This window comes from Phyllobates terribilis, unplaced genomic scaffold (assembly GCF_046119375.1).
Source record: "Phyllobates terribilis strain yellow unplaced genomic scaffold, ASM4611937v1 Scaffold_7__3_contigs__length_470593459, whole genome shotgun sequence".
NCBI classification, from domain to species: domain Eukaryota; kingdom Metazoa; phylum Chordata; class Amphibia; order Anura; family Dendrobatidae; genus Phyllobates; species Phyllobates terribilis.
In genome coordinates, this window is record NW_027362767.1 from 422,957,171 (window position 1) to 422,974,731 (window position 17,561).

General features: G+C 46.3%; 1 protein-coding gene across 1 annotated transcript in view; it reads right to left on the reverse strand.

Moving 5' to 3' along the window:
- Positions 1 to 2,746: 2,746 nt before the first annotated feature.
- The window catches only part of LOC141155148 (N-acetyllactosaminide alpha-1,3-galactosyltransferase-like), a 44,736-nt gene continuing 29,921 nt past the window's right edge, over positions 2,747 to 17,561 (reverse strand). Inside the window, exons 3-6 of the mRNA XM_073641832.1 lie at positions 12,704 to 12,777; positions 7,661 to 7,798; positions 7,176 to 7,446; positions 2,747 to 7,033 (exon numbers count right to left, since the gene is read on the reverse strand). Coding sequence (XP_073497933.1) covers positions 6,626 to 7,033; positions 7,176 to 7,446; positions 7,661 to 7,798; positions 12,704 to 12,777 — 891 coding nt within the window. The 3' untranslated portion in view covers positions 2,747 to 6,625. The remainder of the gene's footprint in view (positions 7,034 to 7,175; positions 7,447 to 7,660; positions 7,799 to 12,703; positions 12,778 to 17,561) is intronic.

Consider the following 17,561-nt stretch of genomic DNA (forward strand, 5'->3'; position numbering starts at 1 on the left):
CCCGGTCGATGCTGGGGGATGTCACAGTGGCAGTGACCCGGTCCGTGACTCATGGCGGTCAATAAAAGGGGACGTGTTCGTGACGCCACCTGTGGTATGCGGCTATATGGAGCCGCCGCTGCGGTGCAGATCCTCTGGAGCTGATGGTGACGCAGCAGAGTTGGTTCAGCTCTCCACAGGCAGAGCTTAGCTCCAGGGCAGTATATAGTGATGTTATGAGGTAGATGTTGTTGGTGCTGTGTAGTGCAGGGCTGGTGATGGTGCAGCAATAATTCCAGGACACAGTGGGGTGTAGTCTTCAGATTTTACTCACAGTTATCACGCTGCTCCAGGTTACAACTGCCAGCTTATAACCACCCACATCGTCCTGCATTCACCAAGGAAAGGGTTCAGCAGCTCTCAAGTATTTCAGGAGTACTTAAACGGGACCCCGTTCTATATTCCTTTCACGGTCGTCTTCCCTGCGCTGGCTCTCACCCTCCTGCCCTGCGCCTCACAATCAGTGTCCCAAGCCAGTAGCCTCGGATCTTCTCGGCGACCTGCAGTCCCCTGAATCCTATGCGGCCACCTTTTCGGCGATGTAATTGTGGTTTGGGCAGCAACACCTTGAAAGTACAGTAGCCTCCGATTGTCTAGCTGAGCCTGGGTGCTCTCCACTAGTTTAGGGGCCGGTCCCCTCTGCGGCCTGATCCCTCCACATCTGTGTAGATTCGGGCGCACGGGTGGCTTCCTGCACTCACCAGGATCCCCTCTGTCTCTGGAGCCTTCCCTCTGCTCTTGTCCTCTATCAGTCTGTCCTCCTGGGTCTCTCAGACTAGGCCCGCTCCTTCCTCCTCTCTTCCTGAGAAGAACTTCTTCAGAGCTCCTGCTCCCAACACTCTCTCGCTCTTCTGACTCTCTCCTCAGACTGACCTGACTCCTTCAAGATGGTTCCCTTCTTATACTCCTACTGACGGTGCTCCCCTGAACTACTTCCTCCACCCACACCCACTACATGGTTCCCCCTCTCTCGGTTCCCCCCACTTCCAACCAGGGACAGGGCTCAGCATTGTAAACTTGCATCTTGCCCCAGCCTGCTGGTCTGGAATTATGTAGTGTTGGATGCAGGTGGGTGGGTCCCGGGCAGTACTCCCTCCTTACCTGAGAGTGGGGCACCACACCTCTGGGTGAGATGCAGTACCTCTGTGGCGACTGACCCTGCAGGGGCGCCACACAAGCAGGCTGTCAAACTCCACAGGTGTAACGCTGGAGGATGTATGTAATGCTGGTTGATGTGGACCCACTGCGCCAATGGCCGAGCTTGCCCTGAAGGGGCATCACTAAGTGTCCACTGGGTCTTCACAAGAGCCTCTGCTGGTGAGGATAGGTTGGGCTGCCGGTAGACACCAGGTACCACTCCAGGGCAATCCCCGACGCTGCAGCAGCTGACCAGAGGGTGAGAAGAATGGGTACCAGGTACAGGAGGGAAAAGACAAAGACGGGGTCAAATGGTCCAAGATCGGGACAGGCAGCCCAGGTTCAGCATACGTAGCCAAGGTCAGGAGCGGAGAGGTCAGACAGGATGGGTATACGAGTCGGATCAATGGGAGAAACAAAGCACACATGCACACAACATGCACTAACATGCACACAAGCAAACTGACTAGTAGGAAACAACGTTCAGGCCTGGAGTGGTGGGAATCCGGGGGTCTCTTCAACAAAGGGATGCTGCTCAGTGTCTTGGGCCTAAGCTCAGTCTGTGGTATATTGAGGCTTCACTGACACACGGAACACAAAGTACGGATGCTCCCCGACCTTACATCCTGCGACGACATAGAGAATCCTGCGTCCTTCCTGGTTTCCGAAATAATATCTCCGTTTGTCAGTGATGCTCGTATACCCGTCCTGTCTGACATCTCCGCTCCTGAGGTCAGATCACGTCCCTCCAGGGTAAACCCGGCCCGTGGCACAGTGTATCCACATCCACAAGCGTTACATTCACCCTCCAGCGTTACTTTACATGCAGGCCATGGAGTGGTGGGAGAAGTTGCCTAATATAGAGCCTGCTGACACGGGATTGGCCAGGGAACCTAATCTCTGCAGGACACAGCAGGGTTAAATTCCTGCATAGACGGGCCATGCCCCCCTAATGCCAAATGGAAACAGAATCAGATGCAGCAGTGCTGCCAGAGGCAAAACTCAGCGAGCCAGCCTAACGCGAGTAGAAGTCATGCTGTGATCGTGGTAGGGTGGGGCTAAGGAGTCATGCGACTTACCGCCATGAAAACAGGCTATAAAAGCCCACTCAACTAGGGCTATGGCCACCTCATGGGCACAAGGGAAGAGGGGATCTAGTAGGTATATACAGTATATAGACAGAAGGGAATTTAAATTAATTGATATCTCCTGTCTTTTGTTCCAGGAGGATAAATTCCCCATTGGTGCTGCTTCTTCGTATTAAAGGAAAGAGAATTCAGGGTAAGAAATTACTCTTTATTTCATCTGAATTGGTCTAAAATTCTTTATAGGAGATTGCACTTTTGGTTTTCTGTTGAGTTAAAGCAGAACTCTATCCTGCCAGTAAAGTGCAGTATAGGCCATTTTTAAAGCCTAACATGGAGATTTTTGTGTATTACTACTGTTTTATCTGATGTGCCATTTTTGGGTTGTTTGCCATTTTGATTCCTTCTTTCTCTCTGATATCCTTCACTGAAGGCAGACTACATTTCCCATAATTCCCAAAAAAGGAAAACAAAGGGAGCTTAAATGGTAGAAAAGAGGCAATTTTATTACATCAGATAATATAACACATCATAATAGTATAATCTTTACACAGACAACTAAGGTGCTTAGTGCCAGGAGGCACAGCACCATACAACCCACAAACCCGTACCCACTGCTGAATTGTCTAAAGAGAGATGTAAACAGTGAATAAGAGAAGAGGCAGGGCAAGCTTGAGTGAATACGGAAGGGACTGTGGGCTATATCCAACTATAGGCATAAGTGTGCCACAACAAAATCATGAGCCAGCAGTCAATAAACAACATTAGCCTTACCAAGGTTGGAACAGAAGAGTTGTAGGGTGCTGTGAGTGAAAGGATCAGTGACAGTGAATGCCTCGACGCGCGTCTCGCCTGAAGATGTTTGGCTTTCTCAAAAGGCTGATTAGATGGCAGGTACAAGGACCTTTAAATACGCCCCCAAAGAAGATCATGTACTCAGCACATGACCGCAAGTTGCTTAGAGCAGCCGTAGACATGGCCGCAGCGCTATGTATGGCGCATGCGCTGGGGGTACTCCATCACTGCCGCGCGCGCCCAGGCCGTCATGCCACCCGCGCATGGACGAAGGGCCAATGCGCAGAAGGCATAAGATAGCTGGGCGCGCGCCGGGCGAGGGAGACCACCGGAACGCATGCGCACAGCGCCAGTATCACAAGTGAAGGCCAGGGGGAAGAAGAAATTTGTGATGGTAGGACATGGAGTCTCATCATAGAAAAGCCGATAAACAAATATATGCATATAACATCATGTCACATCAATACAGTGTGATCCGCAAACAATAAAGAGTATAACAGATCAAAAGCCACACAAAGCAATAAATATACACAATAATGCAAAGTTCACGCAACAATGGTGAACAATAATGGTACACTGTGTGATTCTATATCAAAAAAAGGAGGGGTCACAGCTGATCGTATTCTAAATGTTCATCCTAAAGCTTCATGATAAGAGATAGAATTAACATAATTCATGTCCAATTAAAGGTCCTTGTAGAAATGCATATCAATTCCTCAAGGTAGCACACTAAATAAGAGGTAATAAAAAAAGTCATTAAAAACAAGATAATGGAGGAAAAAGCAAAATTAAAATACCAAATGCCACAGAAATGCTACATAGAGTCTGCAGGAGAACCAAACCAAAAAGAACAAGATCACAAGAAGGAGGCGAAACTCAAAGCCTCACTGAGGCCCAGTGGGCTCACCATATCCAATTTAACCATCTACCTGGCCTCCTTTTGGGCCAGACGCTGTTTAACATTACCCCCCCCGAGAGCCAAGATGTACTTCCTCTATCCCACGCACTTTTAATGTTTTCGGATCACAATTATGTATTGCCTTAAAGTGACGTGGTAGTGTCTTAAGCTCTCGGGGGTTGGTCACCGTCCTGGCCGTGCCAATGTCCCGCACGTGCTTACGTACCCTCACTCGCAGCTCCCTTGATGTCAAACCTATATATATCAAACTACATCCGCAGGAAGCATAGTATATCACATTGCTAGTACTGCAGGAGATGTAATGAGCAATTTTGAATTCACGGGAGCAGTCGGAGGATATGAAAGAGACCCAGCGCAGGACATTGGCGCAGGCGAGACATTGGCGCAGTGATATCCTTCATTGAAGGCAGACATTTCCCATAATGCCCTTGGCTTTGTAGAGGGGACAGACTCTCATCATACCTTCACTTGCTATACTAAGTCCTATTTGAGGGTAGCAGAGATAAATCAGTAACATAGAACTACTGTCTCCTCATTGTATTGTTTCAGTGTATGCTATATGATGCAGGTTCAGCCTGTCTCCCCTGCCTCCTGCTGGTGATGAGTTTCTCCCTGTCAGCCCTTACAAGTCGGTGATAGCAGAGATAGGTTGAAACTGTGTTACATAGGATACAAAACAGATTTTGCACGCAGCAAAGGAATATGATATGGGTCCCAAACTCCTGTTATGTGGGAGAATGAATGTATTGGTGGTCATGATGCCCAGTACCATTTCACTTAAAATCTATGGCGTCTATGGAGGCGAGTAAAAATGTCGGCTATCTTCATCAGTCATATAGACATTAAATAAACAGATATTGCAGATATTGATAGTGACCATTGTCAAGTATAACAACAGAGGGAGTCGAGTAGATCCTACCGCTGCCTACAATAATCAGGACAATTATGCAATTGACTGACGAGTGATAGATGAGGCCGCGACTGCTCCCACTACTAGGTCGATTATTTGGGAACTCACAGTGAGCGTATGGTATATACACTTCCGATTCCAGCTAATGGAATATATATATATATATATATATATATATATATATATATATATATATATATATATATATATATATATATATACACACCCCGGTACGGTCACTGCCAACTCCACAGTAACAAAAGGGGACTACAATCTGACACCACCAATCAGTTATACAGGCCGACTGGATACCAGTTACAGGTAGCGTATGGCTTCAGGGGTGCGGTTTACAGAGCAAGAGGAACAGAGCTATTCAATTTTATATATTTAATCCGGAGTGGTAGGCAGTGTTTATAAAAAATATACAAAGATGATGCAAAATGGAAACCAAACAATACTCTATATGCAATGGCATAAAATAAAAAGGAATAATGAAAGAAGTACTAAACCTGATGTAGCAGGAATGGCTCTTATCTTTATGGAGGGAAGCACTCCGATTAGGAAAATGGAACACTCTAACAGCGAACTATGTCTTCCAGAAAACACAACTAAAGAATCCCAAATTCTAGTTTTTAATAGATCAAGGTTACACTCACATATCTCACCTTGGTGAGCTTATATGGGGGGCTGGTTGTGGGATGTGCTAGGTCTTTTAGAAGTTTATGAGATCCCCAACTTACAGGATATCTTTGCCCTTGGAGGTCCCAGGTGGTAGATATTGTTGTCATGTTTCCTTTCATTATTTTACCTTTCTATAGAGATGAAACATAGCATAGATAGCATCATCCATTGGTGTGATTAAGTTGGAGGTTTTAGAATGGTCTCACGGTGACGTGAATGAATGCGTTATGTTCATTCCCTAGCTACGACGCCGAAAATATATCTCCCATAAATATCGGATCGATGCGAACCCCAATATTCATCACTGACCACTGACTCGAAAGTGTCTCAGACCTGTGCTTTGAACAGAGGAAATTCTTGCCTTGGAAGTGTACTTCTTCATCTCTGTGTAAACAAATCCCAGGTTTAGTGTCTGGCTCTCAGAGCAGATCTCCTACTGTAATTACCTGGTCACTACATGATGTCCCTACTTCAATAGTGGTTGAAGTGACGGCTCTCTCTCACTTCCCCAGTTATAATTAGTTTCTCACTTCCCCAGTTATAACTGATCCCATATGTTCAATCTGAGGGTGATCTATCCCATCTCTGGAGATGTCTTTATGGATTTTTAATTTTTCTCTACAACCACTGATTAAGTCAAATTTTTGGGGCCCTTGTTTAAGTGAACAATTGGAGTCCCAACAGAGGGGCTCCCAGAGATCATGCATTTATCATCTATCCTGTGGATACCCCTTTTCAGTATATGGAAGTATTGTTTAGGCATTCTGTGACGGTATTATTTGAAAACAGAATGATAGCTCTATTTGGGCAGTATCTTAATGAAGACTTGTCAAATATCCTTAATCCCACCCAAATCTTTAAATAGACAAAAATAAAACAAAATCGAAAAAAAAACGAAAAAAAGTAGAAAAGATTGTAGCCTCTTGACCTTGACATACTTATGTCAGACAGTAAGAGACATAACTCCATTCTACTGGTGTCCATCTGCATCAGCATGGTCAATACTTGATGTTCAATAATGTATGAGAAGGAACCATCTTGTGGTTCCATGAGTCTGGATCATATTCTTGTTTTCTCATAATTTTTCTGTGCCCAGCTCAGTTTGTGATACCTGAGCCATAACCTGTTGTCCCAGCAATACTCAGGTGATAGCACCTTGGATGGTAAATATTCCAAAGTTAGGTATCTGTTGAGATGGCTTTCATCATGCCATATAGCTTCTACACCCCTTTTCTTGTCTTCTAAAATGCCCTTCAGGCAGCTCGAAGTGAGGTTGGTGAGAAGTGTGGGCTTTCCACCAAACACTGCTCCATGGTAATAAAAAGTACCGGCCCATGGAGGTATGAAAGCCATAGATAAAGGGTTCCTTTCAAGGGGATATTCCTTTCTGTTTGCTAAGTAATATCCAGAATGTAGCTGAGCCACAAGGTCACCAAGAGTTTCTGGTCCGTAATTGGAGGAGAATATCTAGAGATATGAAGAGAAGAAAGAAAATGTAAGTGTATAGTTCATTGTTTGTAGATCTATCTATCTATTTCTTGTGTCCTAATGGTTCACCAAGTTTTCCAAGCACCAAACTGTAGACCACTGGTCAACAAAGTAAACTTACCTGATCAACATCCATACAGAAAAGGTAATCCACTTCATCATGAGCCAGGGGCAGCACTAGATCTCTCAGATCCATCATGCGCAACATTGAGATGTCCTGCCAACGTGCCCGGTTGGTCACTTGGAGGGTTATTATGGACATACCCGATCGTTCATGGATTCTGGGCACATCTGATGGACGGTCAGTGAGGATATAGACTACGCAAGGTAGCCCAGGCATGAAGAAGCGATTGGCAGAGACAAGAAAGTCTTCAAGGTAGGTGTCAAGATACCTGAGGAGACAAGAGCGGAGATGACCTATGTCTTCCAGTCACACATCAACTTTGCAGTATGCACAGATTTTTCCTTTCTCTCTCCTTCCACGTTACTTTCCACCATGCCTGTCGAGTTTCTGCATATTATTCCCTCTATCTTGGAATAAACTGCCACATGATAGCCCACATACGTCCTGTACGTTGCGCTGGAAAATAAATCATGAACACTCACTTCCCAACTGCAAATACTGAGAGACCAACCACAGTTCCACGAGCCCGATGAAGAAGATTTTCCTCCTCACGATCAAATGTTCCTTCCCACACGATGGGAGCTCCCCAAGACGTTATAGAAGACACCTTAGGAAAGCATCTGTAAGGGAACTGAGCGTGAGCTAAAGTCTTATACAGGTGCATATTAAACCAGTCTAATCTTGACATTTTAATTGTCATCTAAGGCTATTACTCTATGGCAACCTTAGGTCTTGGATTTTTTTTTCCTCCTGAAGGATAATATTAATGTCAGGGTGTCTTCCAATTATACAGAAGTATTGCTGTAGAGACCTAGTCTATAGATCATCCTCTTTTTTTATCTATAGAGATCAAAAATCGTAATGGTGCCCCTCCCTGAAGTGCAGAAAAACATGCAGTGAAAAAGCGCAATTCCCCCATTTTTTTTGCCAAATTTGTCTTGTTTTTTTTCTTTTTTCTTTAGTGTTCAGAAAAAATCAGAGTTTAAAAAGAATAATTGCTTTGTGTCACCATATTTAAAGACACATAACATTTTTTTTTCTGTTGATGGAAGTGCGTGAGGGCTTGTTTTATGCGAGGAGAGCCGCCATTTTAATTGATACTATTTTCGGTTACATGAGATGATTTGATTGCTGTTTGTGGCATTTTTTTTTTAGGGAGGTGCAGTGCGAAACACCACAATTCTGGCGTTTCGATTATTTTTCTGTTTATGGCTGTTACTTCATGGGTTGATTAATTTTATATTTTGATAGAACAGATACGGCGATAACAATTATGTTTATTTTTGTTTAGTTTCTTTATTTTTAATGGGGTTGATTTGAATTGCATTTATTTTTTTTAGACGTTTTGTACATTCTTTTTCTTATTCTGTTACTATGTTGAGTGCAGCAGTGAAATCTTCACGGCTTCTGCACTCTGCACACATACTCAGCTCTGCCCAGCGAGTGTAAAGCCTCATTCAGACGTCTGTGACAGACGTCACTGGTTGCTGCGCTCTGTACATTGAAGCTCAGCTCATTAGCTGGTGATAAAGTCATCCCGCCTGTTGCGCCTATGGGCTGCAGTAAAGCCTCATTCAGATGTCTGTGGATCATAACTGTCTGAATGAGGCTTTACACTGACTGAGCAGAACTGATTCAGTGTTCAGAGAGGTTTGAACACTGTGGTGGTGACCGCAATGGTGAGAAGACGTCGGTGACCTTACCCGTTTTCCCCGCTGTAAGAAGTCCCCGCCACATCCCTGTTCTCTCCGCTATTTATACTTATGAAAGCAAGGTGGTGACCTAGCGGTGAGATTAGTTCGGTAGCCTGGCATTAGTACTACAATGTCAGGCTGCTCAACATGTTCTCACCATTGCGGCCCATACCCGTTGTTACAGCCGCTTCCCTGGTGCCGGACGTCCTGTCGCCTCTTACAGCTGTAAGTAGTGGGACACAGGGATATTACAGCTCAGTGTACAGAGCTGGGCTACAATAAAACTGCCTCGCTCCCCCCACAGCTATAACCTGCTCATGCCGCGAGATGCTCACAGTTCCCACTGACACAGCCACAGTATATCAGATGCGGCTGATGTACGATACGATCGCAGTCTCCTATGTGTCCGCCATATTTGCAGTGTGTGTCATGCTTTGACATTTACACACCAGCAAATAAAAATTACCTCCCCCCACTGGCCGATGCAAAAAAAATTAAATAAAATAAAATAAATGGTAATACAGTTAATTTTATATTGCGTTAAAAATAAATGTTTAGATGCAATGTTCAAGTTGGTGGTAGGATTTATGTTTTCCAGATCACAAGGGTTGTCATTCAGTGTTGGTAAAGGGGACAAATCTTATCCTCGTATGTTGCTCAAAAGTTGAAAAAACCTGAAGAAGTGAACTGGAATGTAAACTGGTGTGCATGCAGCATGTAAGAGCATGTTCACACATGGTCATTAAACAGAAAAAAAAACAAAGACAGAAACACAATACACAAATACCCTGCAATAAGTAAATAAGCCGCAATAATGCATGAAAATAATATAGGGTACTTAGTTAACATAATTTTGATCAAAATAATGCAAAAGCCATCCCACCTCGTCACGGTGACCCTATTTGGGACAGTCCTAACTCTAATATTTAAAATTTTACCGTTTGTCAAGTGACTTGTATGTGGATAAGGGCTGAGAGACTGAACCCAGCTAGTGGACACACAGACCTGGGAAGCAAGATGAATAAACTTTCCAGCTCAAGGAAAGGGCAAGCTACACAAGTGCATATAAGGGTGTGGCCTGCCCTTTCCTTGAGCTGGAAAGTTTATTCATCTTGCTTCCCAGGTCTGTGTGTCCACTAGCTGGGTTCAGTCTCTCAGCCCTTATCCACATACAAGTCACTTGACAAACGGTAAGGTTTTAAATATTAGGGTTAGGACTGTCCCATATAGGGTCACCGCGACGAGGTGGGATGGCTTTTGAATTATTTTGATCAAAATTATGTTAACTAAGTACCCTATATTTTTTTCATGCAGTATTGTGCTTTATTTATTTATTGCAGGGTATTTGTGTATTGTGTTTCTGTTTTTGCTTGCTCCAAAGTTGTCTAACTATTACGATATATCCCGGGGCTGATATTACAGACCTCAAACCTGTAAAACCGGTTCTGTTAGTCATGAGACGAAAAAGAAAATTCAAACATTCATCACTTTTCACATCCACCAGACAAGGCATGTGGTCCTTTCTTTTTTTTTCTTGTCTTTTCATAATAAAAACAATATGTGCGCAATTATTATTTAATTATGTCTTTGCTATTAAAGAACAAAAATACCAGAAACACGACCCAGCGGAATGGAGGCCAAGGATATTTGCACCATTTTTAGGCCTAAAATGCCCACCTCTCAGCTATTTACTAACTAGGGATTTGAGGTTGCAGAACGATAATTAGGTATGTTATGTTTTCGTATTTTCTCTTTTTTGGTTTAGGTTTTATTCCCATCATTAATAGTTGTGGATGGGCCGGTGTCTGACATCTGGGACTCCCACCGATCCCCATAACAGGGTTCTGAAGTTCCCCATTGGAATAGAGCCGCGCATTTGTGTTACCGGTCCATTCATCCTCTATGGGATTGCTGGAGATAGCGGAGTACAGCATTCATCAATCTTCGGTAGTGTTAGAGAGGATGACTGGTGCGGAGGAAAGCATAACCCCCCCCACGATCCATTACTATAGGGCATTTCAGAGCTGGTTCTCAGGATCGGGGGGCGTCCCAGCGGTCGGCTGCTCATCGATGCGCAAGGTATCAGCTATTCTTCAGATAGGTGATAACTTTTAGTGATGTTAAATTGGTTGGCTGGGCAAGATAAAACTTTGCCCAAGGGTTGGAAACTGTGCAAAATAACAAACTCAGCCATACTCTAATAGCACCCAGCGTTACCTACTGATGATGTGCTGCACAAATCACCTGACCGCTGCAGCTATCCACATGACGCAACGGTCTGGCAGCTGGTGGAATGGTGGCATCGCTACTTTCTGTCTCTGTACTGACCCCGGAGCGGCTTACACTGGACCCGGGTGAGTTTGGCGGAGTTCGTTATTTTTTTACATATCCCGTTTCTTGGGCAAACTATTTTTTGCCTGGACAACTCCTTTAATTCTCATAAAAGAGGCAGGGTTGCAAAAACGTTGAGTGAGCATGGAAATCTGGTGAAGACTGGACCACAAATATTCCAATGTCACAATTGGATTTGGTGGTGTGGTCTGTCCACTGTCACAATTGGATTTGGTGGTGTGGTCTGTCCACTGTCACAATTGGATTTGGTGGTGTGGTCTGTCCACTGTCACAATTGGATTTGGTGGTGTGGTCTGTCCACTGTCTTGAATGTGCACTACTGGGAGTCATGATGCATGATTTCTGTAAAAACGATGGGACGTCATCTTGGTTAAAATCACTTAATTCATGTTCTCTCGCCCTTATTTCCCTCTTTTTTCTTCTCTATCCCACCCCTTTCGTTTCCTCATTTTCTCAGTCTTCACAGCAGCTGGAGAAGATTACTGATGCTGCAGGCCACACCACAGCACTAAAGTGTAACATGGCCTGAGGCGGTAGCTGTGGGTGAGGTACTCGTCTCTTACACCCTAGCACATTACAAGAAGGTGGGTGTCCTGGCTGGGTGTGTGGACTTGTGCTATGGGAGCGCTATGCCCTTGCAGGCCGCATGTTACTGATGACTTGGGTTGGCCAGGACCAGATGTTGAGAACTTTAATGAGGGAGACCACCAGTCAAAAATAAACTTTTTACTTAATGATAACTTGGTAGGGATTATGTACAACAGATAGCGGGTACACAAATAAGGAAGCTTTCCTTCACAATACGGAGCATTTTCACACACAGACTCAGATCCTATCTCCGCTGTTTCATGTTTCTTCACCACATCTCAGCTCAGTATTACTGTCCAGTTAGTGAGAGTCCTATTCTCATGTGCGTCTTCTTTCCCCTCAAGGGAACTAGTTTGCCAGTATTTAGCTCCTCTACTACTGACGCCTTGGAACTCCCGCCAGGGGCATTCTCTTCGTCTCACATTCTCTGTCCCATCTTGGCCCGTTACCTCTCTGAGTCATAAACTTGGGGCGTCCTCTCTCAGGACTCATCTCCGATTGACCACTCTGTCCTTCCATCAATTTTCCCTTTTCCTAACTCCGGATCACGCTATCCTCTTCCTCAGTCCCCTCTCACTTCGAGACACCCACGTCATGTGACACTGCTGATTGTCCACACCTTAGGTCTGCTACTTGTGCTCACTGGGCGCTGTCTGACATCCTGACAGGAAGCCGTCCCTGTCCCTTCCACTCTGGGCTAGTCCCAAACATTAACTCTAACTCTCCCTACTGTTGGAAAGAACACAACACCATTACCAACACCTGTCACAATACACATTGAGACACTTCAAGAGGGAACGTGAGCAGTATGTGCTACCTCCTTACAAAAGCACTAACACTGGAGACCTGATAAATATATGCGTAGTATTTTTGTAGTATTTTCATACTCACATTAAGGACCTGATATAGATGACGTAGCTTAGAGCCAGAAGGGGTGTGCAGCAAAGTAGTTTCTGCTTGATAATCTGTATAGAGAAATATCTTGATAAAATTAATTTTTCCAAAAAGTTTAGTCCAAAAACACAAATACAAGCACGATGGATTAACCTAATGGGCACTAAGTTGATCGACTATACAACCCCTTATATGAAAAAAATCCATCTAAAGGAAGCGGATAGCGATGGCTTCCAGACGATTGTGTTCTACAACTTTCCAATGTAGCTGGTTGGTGGATGTAGTGTACGGCCCCACAAACGCTAAATTTGGGGATAGTATGGTAGCCATTATTAGAACCGGTTAAAGAGGGTAGCCACTACTTTTTTATCCTTAGGATGGGCCATCAATATCGTATAGTATCTTATTTTTATTTGGCCATCAATAAAAATAAAAAAGTAATGGCCAACCCCTTTAAGTTAAAAGTGAAATACAAGTATACATGGTACGTCCCTTCCTTGGTAATCCTCTCTTGGGTGAAGAATAATGCAGAAAAATGAGTCTCTCATGAGTAAGAAAGTGAATTTAAAGGGAACCTGTCAGGTCCCTCATGCCCTCCAACCAAAAGTGCAGAAGATATACGTGAGCCGTCTTCTGCACTTCCGATCATGCGCAGTGCACCTCTGAAGTTGGGAAGCCTACACGGGGCTTCAAAGGCTCCATGACACTGTCGAATAGAGCCGCGCACATGCGCCAGATTTGCAGGGAGCTGGCGATGACGCCGGCTCTCGTTTAGTTTGTAAAAGTCCATCAATCAAAATATAAAATAAATTAATCCAATCGGTAATCGGCGTAACGAAAAAAAACACTGAAACAAGTGTGTGCATGAGATTCCTTAAATCACATATGTTTAGCTGGTACGGTAAAAAAGCAGCTTTTCATTTGCATAAAAAGACGCTGCATGTGAACATAACCATTAAGAAACAAGATACTATATGCATATGTGTATGAATAAGTAAAGTAGGTGCAAGTAATGATAACAAGTATAATAACATCAATATATACATTATATCTGCTGGATATATACACTAGACCATTCGGGAAATAACTCAAACCAATGAAAAAACTTCAACAATTTGGTCAAGGATTCAAACGATCGTAAGAATGTAGAAAAACCTTTATTGAGAACACAAGCAATTGTGTTGTGGAAATGTAGGAGATAAGTGCACATGACGCGCCCCTGGGCCTGTGTCGCGCTGCGTTGCGCACGCGGGAGCTTACCCGGAGCCGGATCTCTTGAGGGTTGTAGTCTCGTGGCGGTGACCCGGTCCGTGCCCAGGGAGTCAAACTGAGCGGCGATGTAACAGCGGTAGATGTAGGACGACTACGCCACCCGTTGAATGCAGCTATGGAGCTGCCGCTGCAGGACAGTCCGCTGAGGCCGGTGGATGGATGGTGCAGCGTAGATGGTATAACCCCCAACGGGAGGGGTATGGCCTCAGGGCAGCAGATGTGGATGATGGGGGTAGCAGGAACCACTCAGAGACGGTGCGGTGTAATTCAGGGTCTTTACTGGTAACAACGATAGACCCTCCCGGAGTACTTGCTAGTGAACGGGGCCTGGTCAGTCCTTGAGCAGATGGGATCTCCCCTGGCCAGGCGGAGTTGTAGGCCTCCCAAACTGACTGTACTCTTCTGGCTACCTTGCTAGAAGCGGATATAAGTAGCCCACGTCCCTGAGTGTACCGTGTGGTGCTCACCCGTATGGCCGGTGACTCGGGGCCTTCTAATGGCTTCCGCTCCACGATGGTGGTGCTGGTCCCACGCGTGTGACCGTGCCTTCGGGTTTCTGGGCCTGAGGACCTGAAATCCCCTGCCGGTCGGCTTCTGCTGCTGGGTAAGAGTTAGTCCCCACAGCCTTGGACGCCGCGTCCGGTAAGAAAGCTTCTCAGTCAGGGCGAGCTCTGCAGCTGCCAGCCCCTGACTCGTAGTAGTATTGCTTCTGCTGTTTCTTGTCTCTACTCTCCTTGACTGACTAACCCTGCTTCAGCCCCGGGTTTATATAGGGGAAGTTCTTCCCCTCCCAAGACTGGGCAGGAGGTATGGCATGCACAGGATCCCTGACCAAAGGACCTCCCACCTGCTCTCAGACATAACATCTCTATCACTGTGGCAACCAGACCCCTGGGGTGTCACATTCCCCCCTAGTGAAATTTAGTACTCCGGGACTAAACATATTTTAGAAAAACATAACAAGATAAAAACAATAATAATACAATAAGAAAAACATATAAAGATGGTTACGGCATGTCCGTAACCGGGTGCAGTCTTTGAAGAAAAGCAAGGTGTCCATTTCACCAAAACAGGGAGACGTAACCAGGTAGGGGTTTGTCCTACCCCGAGTCCTTAACAGTCTCTAGTCCATCCTGGGTTACGCTCCAACTATGTACAAGGATTCCCGGTAAATCCACCAAGGACTCCTAAAAATAACTGGAAACACAAAATTATACACAAGCAACAATACACAGATAAACATAAATAAAACAATTTATACACTTCAAATCCTCCAGCGTGCGGGTAACTGGCCTCTAGTGGCCCTAGTGGACCTACGGAGCTGACTGTCTGGCCCTGAACTACAGGGTGTAGGAGCTGTCAAGGGTAAACTGGGCAGCTGTCTACCGGCTCTTTGTCTCACTAGGGGTACGGCAGGCTCACTATAAGCAGAGGGTTGATCCTCCTGTTCTGCTTGTGTGGAGTCTTCTGCCTCCTGGACCGGCTGTTCTTCCAGCTCTACCTGTTGCTCCGTAGGTGCTTGGGATGCTGGTTGGAGGAAGGTGAGTACGGGTACCACAACTGCACCATTGACTTGAGTCCAAGACCGAGGGAAGTCCCCGAGCACAGTACTAACCATATCTTCCCTTTCCTCTACGGGTCGATGGTCTTCTTGTTCCTCTTCAGGGTTCCTCAGTTGTTCGGGACACTTCTTCAGGTGGTCCCGGGATACAATGGCTGTGGTTTCCCCTCCGTCTTTACTGATGGTACAAACCTTCGGGTTCTCGTGGCTTGAGGGCAGTACGGTGTACGGGTCCTTCTCCCACTGGTCATCCAACTTGTGGAGCCGTCTCTTCCTCTTCAAGACCTGCTCTCCGGGTACCAGGGGAACAGCGGGAGCATACTGGTTGTAAGTTTTCTCTTGTCTTTCCCTAGCCTGACAGAGACTTCGCTCCACGCTCTCCTGTACTCTCCGGTACTGCTGCTGCCTCTCTGTGTCCCAGTCTGTTTCTGGTGAAGTGTCCTCGGGTGTCAGGACTCCCATTTCCAGGTCAACAGGTAACTTACCAGGTCTTGCCCTCATTAAGTAAGCCGGGGTACAGTTGGTGGAACCTACCGGGATGTGGTTGTATAGGTCCACCAGATCGGGCAACTTCTCAGGCCACAGACTGCGTTCTTCCAGGGGCAACGTTTTTAGAAGATCCATTACCACCTGGTTCATTTTCTCACAAAGTCCATTAGTTTGCGGATGGTAGGGTGTCGTCCTTATCTTCCGGCAGCCATACAGATTGCAGAATTCCTGGAAGACCTCCGCTTCAAAGGCAGGTCCCTGGTCCGTCAGCACTTGGTCCGGGTACCCGTGTGGACGGCAAAAGTGCTGCTGGAAGGCTCTAGCTGCTGTTTGAGCCGTTAAGTCCTTGACGGGGACGACAACCAGAAACCGGGAGTAATGATCCACGATGGTTAACGCGTAGACGTAGCCACTTCTGCTTGGGGTCAGTTTTACATGATCCAAGGCTACCAGTTCCAACGGTTGCCGGGTGACGATGGACTGCAGGGGAGTCTTCTGGCTGGCACGGTCCTTCCTTCTCAGGTTGCACGGGCCACAGTCTCTGCACCACTTCTCGATGGTTCCCCTCATGCCTACCCAGTGGAACCGCTCGCGCAGCAGGAACTCCAGCTTCTTCCACCCGAAGTGTCCAGCTCCGTCGTGGTATGCCTCCATCACCATGGCTGCGTCTCTTCGTGGCACCACTACTTGCCAGAGTAATTCATGCGTCCGGGAGTTAACCATTCTGCGGCACAACTTCCCTTTGTAAAGGAACAGTCGACTCTTCTCTGCCCATAGTTGTTTGGCTTCCTCCGGAGCGTCTGGTTCAAGGCGAGCCTCCGGCCGAGTCAGCATCTCCTTCACCAGTCGGACGGCAGGGTCGCTGTCTTGTGTTTCCGCCCAGTTGTAGTGGGGTAAGGGGTTCAACGTAGCAGCCTGCTTACTCCTTACCCGGTGGGAATACCGGATAGTCCCATGACGGTGGAACGCAGGGAGTTCAACTTCTTCCAGTCCCTCCGGATCTTCTCCTCCGTCCGGCAGGTTGGGCATCCTGGACAGGGCGTCCGCGTTGGTATTGGAGCGTCCTGCCCGGTATTTGATTTTGAACTCGTAGTTGGACAGACGGGCCATCCACCTCTGCTCCAGGGCACCGAGTCTTGCCGTGTCCAGGTGTGTCAACGGGTTGTTATCCGTGTACACGGTGAACCGGGAAGAAGCGAGGTAATGCTTAAAGCGCTCGGTGACTGCCCATACTACGGCCAGGAACTCTAACTTAAATGAGCTGTAATTCTCGGGGTTCCTTTCGGTGGGTCGCAGTTTTCGGCTGGCGTAGGCGATTACTCGTTCCTTCCCCTGCTGGATCTGGGACAGTACAGCTCCTAGCCCGATGTTACTGGCGTCGGTGTAGAGGATAAAGGGCTGGCTATAATCCGGGTACGCCAGGATTTCGTCCCCCATGAGGGCCATCTTCAGCTGGCGGAAGGACTCTTCTTCCAGCTCCTCCCATTTGAAGGGCGGCTTCTGGTTCTTGGCCTTCCGGGACTGGCCTATCAG